The 13,040-nt window shown below is 33.5% G+C and overlaps 2 protein-coding genes across 3 annotated transcripts; both read right to left on the bottom strand.

Moving 5' to 3' along the window:
- Positions 1 to 901: 901 nt before the first annotated feature.
- LOC108840230 (floral homeotic protein PISTILLATA-like) lies at positions 902 to 4,354 on the bottom strand. 2 transcript variants are annotated; one of them, XM_018613064.2, is made up of 6 exons: positions 3,893 to 4,354; positions 1,896 to 1,957; positions 1,679 to 1,778; positions 1,572 to 1,605; positions 1,447 to 1,491; positions 902 to 1,313 (listed from the first exon to the last, which is right to left on the bottom strand). In XM_018613064.2, the coding sequence occupies exons 1-6, from the start codon at positions 4,145 to 4,147 to the stop codon at positions 1,288 to 1,290; spliced, it is 522 nt and encodes a 173-aa protein (XP_018468566.1). In that variant the 5' UTR covers positions 4,148 to 4,354; the 3' UTR covers positions 902 to 1,287. The 2 variants fall into 2 exon arrangements, with proteins under 2 accessions (XP_018468566.1, XP_018468565.1); XM_018613063.2 differs by having other exon boundaries at positions 1,576 to 1,605; positions 3,893 to 4,335.
- A 7,611-nt stretch (positions 4,355 to 11,965) lies between these two features.
- On the bottom strand, positions 11,966 to 13,040 carry LOC108841073 (blue copper protein-like). The gene is made up of 2 exons (XM_018613857.2): positions 12,747 to 13,040; positions 11,966 to 12,621 (listed from the first exon to the last, which is right to left on the bottom strand). The coding sequence occupies exons 1-2, from the start codon at positions 12,913 to 12,915 to the stop codon at positions 12,104 to 12,106; spliced, it is 687 nt and encodes a 228-aa protein (XP_018469359.1). The 5' UTR covers positions 12,916 to 13,040; the 3' UTR covers positions 11,966 to 12,103.

The following is a 13,040-nucleotide window of genomic DNA, read 5'->3' as shown; positions in this document are numbered from 1 at the left end:
TTTCTATTTATATAAATCACCAATTCTAGTATACCCTATTAATAAATATGTAAAGTGCAGTTGACAGAAACTCAATACAAGTGGCTCCATTATCTTCGCGGTTCAACTTGCTTCAACAGATCTCGATGTTGTGCAGCCGCATGTGCCCACAAAGTTCCATAGTTTTTTTCAGGAATAAGATAATGTCATTATTTAAACAAAAAAAAAAAGATAATGTCATTCGTCTAAATTAAAAGAGAGGGAGAGATACACGAAAATTAATAATTTGATGTTTATGTTGTTTCTTTGTTAGCAACTGATGTAAATATACAATAAATACCGAAAACGAAATATTCGGCGCTGCATGATTGCTTGTAACGTATGATTTGTTCAGACAGTGACTGGGAAAGCAAATCAACTTGTATATTATCTCTAAGATAACAGAAGTTAGAAAAATAAAAATTGTCCAATTGGGTTCGAATAGGTTCACCTCAGGCATGAGTTGGCTCGGATAATTGGTTGCCACAAACTTCTATGATCTTATTTGTATAAAGTGTACATAAAAATTTTATATCCTTACACTAATCCTCGCTGAAAATCAGTGTCGGTCCAACATTTTCAACTTTTTCTAGATGTCTTAAGTTCACTTAAAATTTTATGTTGTTATTTATGAAAAAAATTAGTGCCATGTATACAATTAAATTTTCTCATCAAATTGTGATGCCCTGAGCGGTCACCCCTACTGAAAATCATCGTAAATGTGTGGTTCTATAAAAATTGAGAAGAGAGAAAAATGTATATAATGGAAAAATGGATCTTCCTCAAATGAGGTGGCACATGCACCCATAGAATTATCAAATTTTAAAAGTTTAGTATGTAAATTAATAAAGACTCAGCTATGTGCACCCATTGTTGTCTCATGTTTAATCTTAATTTTGTCATTTTATTTATATTTTTTTTAAGTTATGCATCCACTACAAAAGTTTTCTAGATTCGCGTATGCGTACAACCCGATTAACACCTACATAAGGAAACCACACACATAAAAGCATAAGTAAAAGTCCGATAGAGAGTCTAAAAAAGTCCGATAGAGAGTCTATATGTGGCTCGAGATTAATAGGACACACACATTCATAAAGACAAATTAAGGGACCATGAAATAGATAGTAGATGGGTTATGAGCTTGCGAATCTTGATGATCAGTCGATGACCAAAGACATAATCTTTTCCTGAAGATTTGGTTGAATCGGCTGAACTCTATATCCAAATTGCTCATCTTGATCTCTCATCATCATTCCTCTTGTGTTGCTAGCTATAGCCATCTCTTGTTGTTGCTGCAATTTCCAAAACCATATCCGTATGTATCAATCACGCAAAACATACTAATATATACAAATTTCAAACCAAATCATACGCAAAAGTCTTTTATGAAATAAGTGACTAATATTATTTGTTACATATGCATACCAGCTGGAAACTGAGTTGCCGATTCTCCTCCACCAACATTTTCTCCTGCCACAAATATGTTTGATGTAAGCATTAGTTTCAATATGTAAGCTCCATCGTAGAAAGAAGAAAATCGGTTATATAGCTCACATTTCTCCTCTTTGTCATGAGGAACTCCATCTGTGCCAAGAGACCAAGTTAAGAGTTAATTGAAGGTTTAATAATATATTTATGTGTATGAATGTGTACATGCCTGGTGGTCTCGGGCTTTGTCGAGGCCATGTTCAATGGCATGCTCTACGGCCATCAGGTTTTTTAAGTTGAGAGATTGTATATCTTCCCCCTTCAAATGCCTATATTCAGAGTACTTTAAGCATTTCATCATTTAAGCGAATATTTCAACAATTACCTTTATCAACTTTTTTGCATATACTTGTGTAAACATATGACAATGAAGAGTGAAGATTGACCTGAGTTCCAGTTGTAAGCTGTCATTCTCTTTTTTGATCCTATCAATTTCATTGTTGAGGTTCTGGATACCAAAATTATTCAGCATATAACAGATGAGCAATAATGGTTTTTAAGAAAAAAATATCAAACAAATTCACTTACCTAAATACTAAAATAAATATGTGAATGAAAAGTCTTTCTAGAAAGATCTTTGGTTACCAATGAAAAGTCTTTCAATTTTTATCCAGTATGTATAAAAATATATATACACATATATACTACCAGGCGATCACCTTAATTGTATGCAACCCTGTATGTGCTTATTACTTTATAGAGATGCATCTGATCATTTGTGAGAACTAAACCTGTAACTGTCAGAAATAATTAAAATATATAATAATTTGAACTAAAATCTATAGTTAAGAGTAAACTGAAAACTATTTCCCCTGGTTTCAAATACACATGTTAAATCAGTAAACTGTTCGGACACTCATCAAGATCACATCCCAACTTTCCTCTCAATAATCTCATAACCTTAAGACATAATTACTTATATATCTAACAAGCTCTCTCAAAAAAAGTTAATCTATATTATTAAAAGAGAAGTACCCATATAAAATACCCCTTAGTTTTCACTTTTATTTACAATGGTATGCCACTGACATTAAATAATATTTCCTATTTTAATGTTGTCTTTTCCACTTCAATTAATGTGTTTTCCAAATTAAATTTAAATTAAATACACTTCATTAACTTCTCCATTAAATCAATGTCAAATTCAAAAAAATACATTTTTATTAGACAAACGATTCTGAAAATTATAATATCAACTCTTCATTTAAAAAATTTGAACGAAAAAGTATTAGCATATTTGAACCGAAACTAGAAAATATCCAAACGGATTTACCATTTTGGTATCTAGAGAACCATAACCAAACTTCATCCGAACGAAATATTTCGGATATTCAAATGTATTTAAATCATATTTATATACTTCAATATATTAGCTATTTTTCGAATTAATATCCAAGATATAAGCTATTTTAAGTTGGTTAAAATATTTGAAATATAAAAAATAATCAAAAGTAAACATTTTAAAGTAGATAAACAATAATCAAAACTCCAAAAATATTTAAAATATATATTTATTCTTCATCCAAATATTCAAGTTAAACCCATTTTAATTTTTAATTTAGGTACTTTGGCTTACATTACTCAAATTTACATGTTATATTATTTTTATTTTTAGATTTAGGGAAATTTAAAGATATATAAATTTTAAAAATTCAAAAATAGTTTAAACGGGTTATCAAACCCGCAAAGATCTGAATCAAACCGGAACCAAAGTTTATAAATACCCGAATAGAGGTAGAATCTTTAAACTCAAAAAAACTCAAATCCGAATAGATTTTAACCGAATTCGAGTGGATACCCAAATACTCACCCCTAACTTAGTCAATATAAAACGATTAAATATTATAAATATATTATTTAGTATAAAAAAAACTAAAACTGAAAATTAATATTCGTGCGGTCGCACGGATCAAGATCTAGTTGGTATTATTAGAATACAGTGGGTGAATATATGTGTAGATATACATATTAATAGTCAAGATCTAAAAATTAAGCATGAATAAAAGAAACAAAAGGGAAAGAAGAGAATAACTTCCATGTTTTGTGGCTCAATGTCTTGTTGAGTACAAGCGAATCAATAAAGAGGCTTGGAAGGCTAGACACACAAAGAAAACTTTGTAGATCTGCATCTAGGGTTCCAGATTTTTTTTTTGACATCTTTTGGGAAAAGAGCATTAAATAATCCCAGTTCATGATATTTAGCACATAATATATGTTTTGAGACAAAACACTAGAGTAGATCTATATCTAGGGTTGAAGATACAATGACATGTTTTAGGCAAAGAAATTGAAAACCGGTTTTCACAATTTTGGCCGTAGAATATTTTTTGAGACAAAGAAACTTCAGATCATAATAAAGAAAGAAAAGAGAGACAGAGAGTACCTCATGCTTAGTATCCCATAGTTTCTTGCCAGATAACTTCTGGTATTGGTCCAACATAGCACCAAGATCCATGGAAGGACAGCAATAGTCAGTCATCTTACCATTACTTGCAAAGATTATGAGAGCAACTTTTGCATCGCAGAGAACAGTGATCTCTTTAGCCTTCTTCACCAACCCATTCCTCCTCTTTGAGAAAGTCACCACTCTGTTGTTTGCGTTTTCTATCCTTTTTATCTCTATCTTCCCTCTTCCCATCTTTCTCTCTCTAGCTCTCTTTTCTCAATTTTAGGGTTTGCTATGAAATTGTTAAGATATGAAGGAGATTATATGTGGTTTATATGAAAAAGAAAAGGAGTAGCATTGGTCTCAAAGAAACATTGATGAGAGAGAGAGAGAGAGAGAGAGAGAGAGAGAGAGAGAGAGAGAGAGAGAGAGAGAGAGAGAGAGAGAGAGAGAGAGAGAGAGAGAGAGAGAGAGAGAGAGAGAGAGAGAGAGAGAGAGAGAGAGAGAGAGAGAGAGAGAGAGAGAGAGAGAGAGAGAGAGAGAGAGGGTAGAGTCGGCTACATGACTGATCGTGTAATAAGAGAACCGGAAAAACAAGCCTTCCATGACTGGGCCATCTAGAAAGTAGCTTTGTTTTCCATCCCAAACTGTCAAATGTCTCTCTTCACCTACAGCTCAATCAAACTCTCTCTTCACCTATAGCTCAATCAAACTCTCTCTCTCTCTCTCTCTCTCTCTCTCTCTCTCTCTCTCTCTCTTTTTTTTTTAACACTAGCAAAAAGAAAATAAAAACTTTGAAGTAACGTACAGAATAAAATAAAGTTGAAGCACAATTAGTTAATTGCTCAATTCTTTACCTGTGATTGATGTTTATTGCTTTCATTTGATTTGATCATCTATTTTTCTTGATAGGTTAAAGTGTCGTTTCTAACCTTGGTCTCTTCCTTGCTATGTTTTTTTCCGATGAAGGCTGAATTGAGATTAATATGAAAGCGCAGAAAAAGAGCAAGACACAAAGTTATCTACAAAAAGAAGGTTTCATATACAGTATGTGAATAATTTTTGCAAATAAGTATATCTCGTAGGGCTGTTCATTATGATAACTGAATTGTACTGAATCGAAATAAACAATATGGTTTCGTTTTGGTATATATCATACAAACCGAATAGATTTGATTTTATAAAACCAGTAGGATATAGATATGGTTTGGTTTATAACCGATTAAACCAAATAAATTGAATAAAACGATCAAAAGTAGAAAAAATATAAGTATGTATATATTTTATAACGACGCATGAAAATCTATTTGTTATATAAGTTAATTTTTTTGCTAATAACTATTACCATATTTTATAGTAATAAAAAAGCCCTAATTTGTAAAACACTTAAACTATAATTAAGTAACAATTCATCGCAACCGAGGTTTCTTATTTTCTTAATCTCTTTTTTTATCTTTTTCTTTATCTTAGCATTGACTAAATTGGAGTAAAAATTATAAATTTGATGGACAAAAATTAGTGGAAATACTTCACAATTCTTATCTATAAACGAACAGAGTTTCGTGTTCAGTCGAAAAACATGATTTTGATGAACACTAAAAATGGAAGAATAGAAAAAAATTCTTTCGTATTTCTGTTTTATTTTTTATTTTCAAATTTTCGAGTTTTGATTTTAATTCTAGATTTGATTATTTTACTAGATGGTAGAAGCGTTTTATTTTTATTTTTTTGTTCTTTTATTTAAATATATGATGGGTTGACAACATGGCTCTAGAATTCATATAATATGATCTCAAACTAAATAATTGTATTTTGGTATAAAATCGAATAAACCGATGGTATATAAACTAAATGGTATATAAACCAAATCGAACCGAAATAAATATAGATTTAGAATGATAGTTATATTTTATTTATCGAAATAACAAAAAAACAAACCGAAACCGAACATTTATCCGGATTGAACACTCATAATCATGTATCCATATTTGTCTATCTAGGAAATTAACCCTAAATTAAATTGAACCAACAGAATCATATATTGCAACTTTGGTAGATTTAAACCAAAAGATCCTTAGAAATTAGAACTACTTAGCTTTTTCTACGGGTTATCTACTTTGGTAATTCCAAGACTTGCTATTTTAAGAACTCTATGTTATATATAGGTCTTATCGAATATCGTAGCTACCTATATTAGTCAAATGTTTTAAATTATGAGTCTGAAATGATTCAAACGTGAAGATATCAAATGTTGCCAACAGCGTAAGATAAATTTATTTAAATTTTAAAGTTAAATACTGATTGATAAGAAAGAAAAAGGAAAGAAGCAGTGAGCTTACCCAAAGACTTTGGTATAACCGTTGGAAGTTATCATGCTTAACTATCAAAGTGCAAAGACAGGCAAAGACATTTGGTTGTCGAAAACAAAACAGGTTTATGGTTTTCTGATTCACGACAGTCTGTCACGTGTCAAATTCTGGTGGAGTATGAGATATAATACTACAAGATTTTTTTTGGCATTTTCCGATTATCCCATTTCTTTTATCAGCCCGATTATCCTAAATCCATAGACAAATTGACGAGGCGTTCACAGAAAAATGACAAGTAGAAACTCTTTCAAACAATAGTGAATACCTGTGGGATACGTCTCCACTGAACAAGACTATTACATTGGTATGATGGTATCTACAGTGACTCAGTGAGTATCTACAATTTGTACATCGCCTACATATGTTCAATTCAATTTATGAATGTAGGTTCACAAACTAACCATGTTTAGCATTCATGAGTGATTGATATATACAGATGGAAAAACTTGTTTAATTAGACAATACAACTAAACAAACTGGATGACTGAACACTACAAAAATTCGGATGTAAAGCATCGTTTTTTATTCATGTTTGGCTCGGTTATTGACTGATGCAAATGACTTACCATCAATAGATTATGTGATGTAACTATGTCTGATGCAAAGCATTGTGTCACTTAATATAAGTGATAATAATATTATCATCGGTTTGGGTAAATGATGCAAATTGGAATCGTTCCTAATAATCGACGTGCATCTAGAGTCGTTCAATATAAGTGATGGTATCATTTTCTATCGGTTAACTAAACGGGACAATATTTGCCATCAGATGTTTTAAGCGACACCAATATATTGACATCATATAGTTTAACTGACACTATGTTTCCATCAGTTTTGTATAAATGATAGTATCTTTCCATCATCTCGCACAATCGATGCAATGATTTGTATCATTTAAATTCATGTTTGTATCACTAAAATAGGTGATTCAAACATTAATGTCGATTTAAAAAAAAAAAAAATAAAGAATTAGTATCACTTATAGTAATCGATTCCTTATGTTAAATATCATTATAAATTCATTTTAAATATTTAAATGAAATACATATTTAATATAAACTGAAAATCTTAAAATGTAAAAAAATACAAATTGTATATGAAGCAAATGTAGATAAATTCATCCAAGATAGAATACCAAAGTATAGTTCCTACAGTTTGAGATACGAAAACAAATAACTTAATGCCCAAGCTTAAGAATGAGGACTGCCTTCATTCCGAGCTCCATTTTGACTATCCTGTAGAGCCTACAATGATGTTTAAGTTATTTGGAATTAGACATGCATTTAAATTTTCTTCAAATGATGACAGTCATATACCTGGTCATATGCACCGAAAGCTCCCAAATTTGGCAGAGTTGACAACAGTGCTGTAAAGTTTGGCAGCGTGGATAGAGTTGCAGCTGGAGCTCCAAGACTTGGCAGAGTAGTTGGCAAAATTGTACCAAGAGCTCCCAAATTGTTGATGAGTGCATTTGGCTAAATAAAAAGTCCACACGCATATTAAAACAGACTCTAAACACAGTACTATGTGTATGTATGAAAGAGTTACCTGAACTGTAGTACCACCAAGAAACTGTTGAACAATACCAGTCAAAATTTGAACTTGTGACGTTAACCCTGTAATTTGAGACCTCAGCTGATCCACAACTGCATTATCCTGTTCTTGTATTTGGAACTGACTAGGAGAATGTTTCTGCAATTGTGAAGCAGTAGGTCCTCGTCCAAGACATCGGATTCGTCCGGATCTTTCCGGTCCAAAAACCGTAGCAAAGTCGTCATCTAATGTTGCAGCAATGTTTGCACTTCTACTCGTTGGATTCTGACTTATCAACTCAGTGAGTTGTTCCTGTCATTTCCATTAATGATTTTTGAAATTATTAGAGTTGTATAAGTTCAGAGAAACAAAGCAACATATAATATAATTTTTACTAAACTTACAGCTCGTTCTTTTGCCTCTTCATTGACAAAAGTACCATCTTGTTTCTTGCGACTCTGAATGAAAAACTCAGCTCTACTAAGCTTCTTCCCAGTTTATTTAAACTACAGGCAAAGTTCAATGTAACATCAATGAACTCATAAACAAAATGAAGAAAGTATAATATAAAAAACTTACAATATCCTTTTGCTTTCTTGCGAAGCTCTTTCTTCCACATGAATGTGGCAACACATTCTTTTTCTGATTATTTATGTTCTGTTCTTGAAGTTTCTATCATAAAGAAGTGATAGTGAATCAGTGTTTTGTGGCCACAAAAACAGAAATCATATGATCACTTACCTTCCATTTCTCTCCATATTTGTCATTCACAAAGTTTTGCCACTGATCATGAGGAATGGTGGAGGGACGGTTTGCTAGAGTTTCATTTCTACTTGATCGTTTGCATGTCTTCCAAATCCGGACTTTAAGATCCTTGCATCTGCTACCTAAGACACTTATCGCATATTTCCTTCTTTTCTCTGGGTCATCAAAGCTGAATTTTTTCTGCATTTCAATGACAACAAAGCAAGTACTAATGATAGTATAATACCACTGTTTAAATGAATGTACATTCTCATAGACATGCTTACCTTAATGAGATTCCAAGCAGCTTCTTTACGGTGATTTGGATAGACCCTCCAGTCTGTGTAGTCGATTGGCAGAAGACCCACGTCCGTGCTCAGTTGCCCCAACCAAGAGCCAAACAGCCCTGCAGAATCGTCATCTGGTTGGCCAGTTTCTTCATCAAAATGTACAATGACCTTGCGGTTTTGTAACTTCCACACATCTTTGGTTGTCATCGTTTGATCAAGTATTTCTCCAGAGCCATCTATCAAGTATGTAACATATATCATTAGTTCATATTCTAAACAAATAACAACCCTCTGGAATATTACTTACCTATGACCTTAACTTTCCATTTGTAACTGTTACATTCAGGTGCAAGTTCTAGAGTTGTCTGCCACGCTGGATCAAAATTTGGATGTAATATGTCTTCTGGATATTGAGTTTCATCTGAGTCAAATGTCATGTCCATCACTCTGTAAAAGAAGAAATTAACTTATTAGTTTAACCAAAAATTACAAAATGTACAGAAATATAGATAAATAAAACATATATTCTATACATGTAACTAAATCGACCAAATAGCCTTTTTTCCTGAAGCTGGTACTCCTGAAGTATCTGGTACATCACCTCCAGCTGGTACTCCTGAAGTATCTGGTGCATCACCTCCAGCTTTTTTTCCTGTTGTACTTTCTTTCCATCTTGACAACTGACACACATCACACTTCTCCCTACTAGCATTCTCTTCCCAGTAAAGCATACAATAGTTTGGACAAACGTCTATGGACTGATATGATAGACCTAGGTTACGAATGACCTTCTTCATGTCTCTGAAGGTGTCTGGTAATTTCGCAACTGGAAAAGCTTCTTTTATCAACTCAACCACCATTGATATCCCCTTATCGCTGATCCCACAAAGACACTTAATATGGTAGAGCTTCAAGATAAATGAGAGCCTTGTGAACTTTGTACACCCAGGGTAAAGTTCTTCACAATACTCACCTAGCTTTTCATCAAACTTTACTCCATGATTAGCTGTAGAAGGCTCATCGGTGTTGTTGTTTACAGGCTCATAGGTGTTGTTGTTTACAGGCTCATCTACGTCTACTGGTGGCACTTCTCCGTTGGTAGAATGGTTAGTGATGTTAGGGAACAAGTCATTCAAGAGATGTGTCATAGACTCGTCTCTTGAAATTGGATCGGTGTGTATCTCACCACCGCGTTGATTATTAATTTCAGGTAGCTCAATTTCCTCACCATGTAGGACCCAGTTAGTGTATGATTTCATAAATCCATAACAGATAAGATGATCCCTAATCTCTATTCTGGTCCTAGGTGTGTAGAGCGAACACCGATTACACGAACATTTTAACTTCTCCACTTGAATGTTACCAAAAGCAAACTCTAAGAAAGCATCGACTCCGTCAGTATATGCTTCAGATAACCGTGGTTTGTAAATCCAAGACTTATCCATTACAACCTAAGTAAGATTTAACAAATATTGTGACTTATTATTGTTTCAGTTTCTAATTATGTTTCAAACACTAAAAAAAAATTTGAAGATCAAACGACACTACACAAACAATCATGCGTGACTTTATATTCGAATCATTTAGATTAGATCTAACTAACGCTGAAAGAGGTATAGCCAAGCAAGCATCAATAATTGTATTTACCTTTTGGGGGAGATGATGATTGATGTAAGTCTCGATAGCTTGCTTCCTTAACCTCCTTTCTTTGAACGCAAAAACTCTACAATGAAAAAATCCCTTGATATATATATAAACTGTAGTAAATATTTTGATAACAATCCCGCTTGGGAATAGGAATTGCGGGAAAACAAATATATATATATATACATATAAATATAAAATAACCGTTGGATACTTAGTAAATCTAACACACGATCTAAACAGGTAAGTTGACAAAAAAATCAATATTTTGGGTCTATATATTATATAACATTCATATATAAGATCAACTTAACCGAAATATTTTTATCCCTTTGTAATTCAATTACGAAAACATTTACTATACTATATATAATTTACTAATATTATTTAACTATAAGAATCATATAGATCATTTAGATGGATATATGATACTTAGTTTATTGTCTTCTAATGAACCATAAACAATGAAGCTTCATACTCAATCTCCAAAGCAACACAGTTCCAAGATTCCAAAGCTACAGAAGTATGATATCGGAGAGGTTTTGAGCTCAGAAACATCGATTGGAGAAAACCCCCAATTTGACTACACCTAGGGATTTTAGAGCAAAAATTATAAATCATCATTTCACCAAATTGCAATATAAAGCATAAGGAGGCGTTGAACTTATCTTCATATACTGAGTGATAAAGACCAAAACTTGGGCAGATTGAGAAGACTCCATTAAGCTCAAACCCGGCCATAGATCGAAGCTTACAAGAATGAAACTGGGAACGATGGACACTCGAATCGTCATTGTCGACTCAAAGACACCAATCAGAACAATAAATTTTTACCGACCAAACAGAATTTTTTTTATTACTTCAGGTGGTCTACTTGATTGTTGGTGAGGCTAGCGAAGGAGCTCGAACTATACGCGGAGGAGTATTTTTTGGTTCAATCTGTACATTACAGATGATAATATATGGACTTATGTGTGTTATGAGCTTCAAATAATATAAGTAAATACCCATATTATAAATTTGGATCAGTACAACAAGTGATGATAATCAAAATCAGTTTATAAGTGATCCAAATTGTATTTTATGTTTAAAAAATCGAAAACATTTTTTGGCATTACTTAAAAAAATGATATAACAATAAGTCGGTTTTTATGTGATACAAATAATTAAAAATGGAATCGTTTACATGGTTCGATACAAAAAAAGATATGTTCCTATCACATGGATGAAAAACGATGTCATATTATTGAAAATCGCATCATATAAAATAAACGACATTAAACTATATGAAAGGCATCATTATCTGACGTACCAAGACATCACTACTATTAGTGACACGAATTAAACGATGTTATAGACCAGAAATCTTGTAGTGCAAATGGCATATTTCCCATGAAATATATGACATGGAAACCAAATTTTAAATTTATAACCGAGCATAGTCATATATCGAAACTCATACTAATCATAAAACTTGTCGAAAGCCACACTAGATGAAAGACGAGTCTTATTTCCCATAACGAGCTAGTAAAATGCATGACCATTAAATTTTCTTTTTTCATGAAAGCAAACACATAGTACATACGTATAACAAGCGAGACAAACACATATACTCAATATTATCTAACTCAAAAGAGAGCAACAACAGCAGAAACAAAGGCGACCATAAAAGAAGCACCACCTAATGAAGAAGCGGTGCTTTCAGCCGGAGCTGGTGTAGTTGTTTCACTAGATCCGGTAGGTGCAGTAGTCCCGGCTCCTGGGGTTGTGGGAGAGGTTCCTTCAGCACCTGGGGCGGTTGCACCGCTAGGTGCTGGAGTAGTAGCACCGCCGGATGCTGGAGTGGTAGCCTTGCTAGGTGCGGGAGTGGTAGCCTTGCTAGGTGCTGGAGGAGTAGCACTGGCGTCGCCACCGCTATGTCCACCAGGACTACCACTAGCATCGTCAACTACGTTGACGGTAAGTTTTTGACCAAAGCGGCAATGGTCAGCGGCGGTGCAGATGAAGTATATTGGTCCGGTGTCGTTTAGCATAATCTTGGCAGGGGAAGTCTTAATGAGGCTGAGGGGTGTCTCTTTCTCGCAGTTTTCATATTCATCTGCTGTTACGATTGCCACATCATGTCTCTCAGCATCGAAATCAAATTCTGTCGTAATAAATATCAAAAAACTTGTTAGTATTATTTTTAAAAAACTCAATGATAAATGATGCACTTCTAGTCAGATATGATTTTCTGAATGTATCGAAACAAAGATATAGCAGCAAACTAACCGAGCACGTCGCCTACTAGGAAAGTTTTACCGGCAGCCCATGTATTATAGAACTCGAGATCGGAAGGTCTCGCCCATTTGGCATCATCACCAACCTCGTAGTCCTCTGCGGAAACAACCGCAGCAAAAACCAAAACCATAAATGTCACCGTTTTGAATAATCCTGACATTTTGTGTCGTGTTGAAAAACTCAGGTCACCCCCCACTTCTGTTTTCTTGGTCGATAACTTGATAATGTTGTTTTAAAAGATATCCACAACCCTTTTTGAAAGTGTGTTGATACGATTCGAAAAGT

Source organism: Raphanus sativus, chromosome 2 (assembly GCF_000801105.2).
Source record: "Raphanus sativus cultivar WK10039 chromosome 2, ASM80110v3, whole genome shotgun sequence".
Classification (NCBI taxonomy): domain Eukaryota; kingdom Viridiplantae; phylum Streptophyta; class Magnoliopsida; order Brassicales; family Brassicaceae; genus Raphanus; species Raphanus sativus.
Note: the sequence above shows the minus strand (reverse complement) of the source record. Positions and strands in the feature narration are given on the sequence as shown.

What these genes read in the sequence shown, in the direction of transcription:
- LOC108840230 (XM_018613063.2), bottom strand. Translation starts at nt 4,147, where the DNA reads ATGGGAAGAGGGAAGATAGAGATAAAAAGGATAGAAAACGCAAACAAC. An exon ending in ACAAAGCCCGAGACCACCAG is followed by an intron (nt 1,606 to 1,678) that starts GCATGTACACAT and finishes CTCTTGGCACAG; the next exon opens with ATGGAGTTCCTCATGACAAA. An exon ending in GGCAACTCAGTTTCCAGCTG is followed by an intron (nt 1,314 to 1,446) that starts GTATGCATATGT and finishes TGGAAATTGCAG; the next exon opens with CAACAACAAGAGATGGCTAT.
- LOC108841073 (XM_018613857.2), bottom strand. Translation starts at nt 12,915, where the DNA reads ATGTCAGGATTATTCAAAACGGTGACATTTATGGTTTTGGTTTTTGCT. An exon ending in CCTAGTAGGCGACGTGCTCG is followed by an intron (nt 12,622 to 12,746) that starts GTTAGTTTGCTG and finishes TTATTACGACAG; the next exon opens with AATTTGATTTCGATGCTGAG.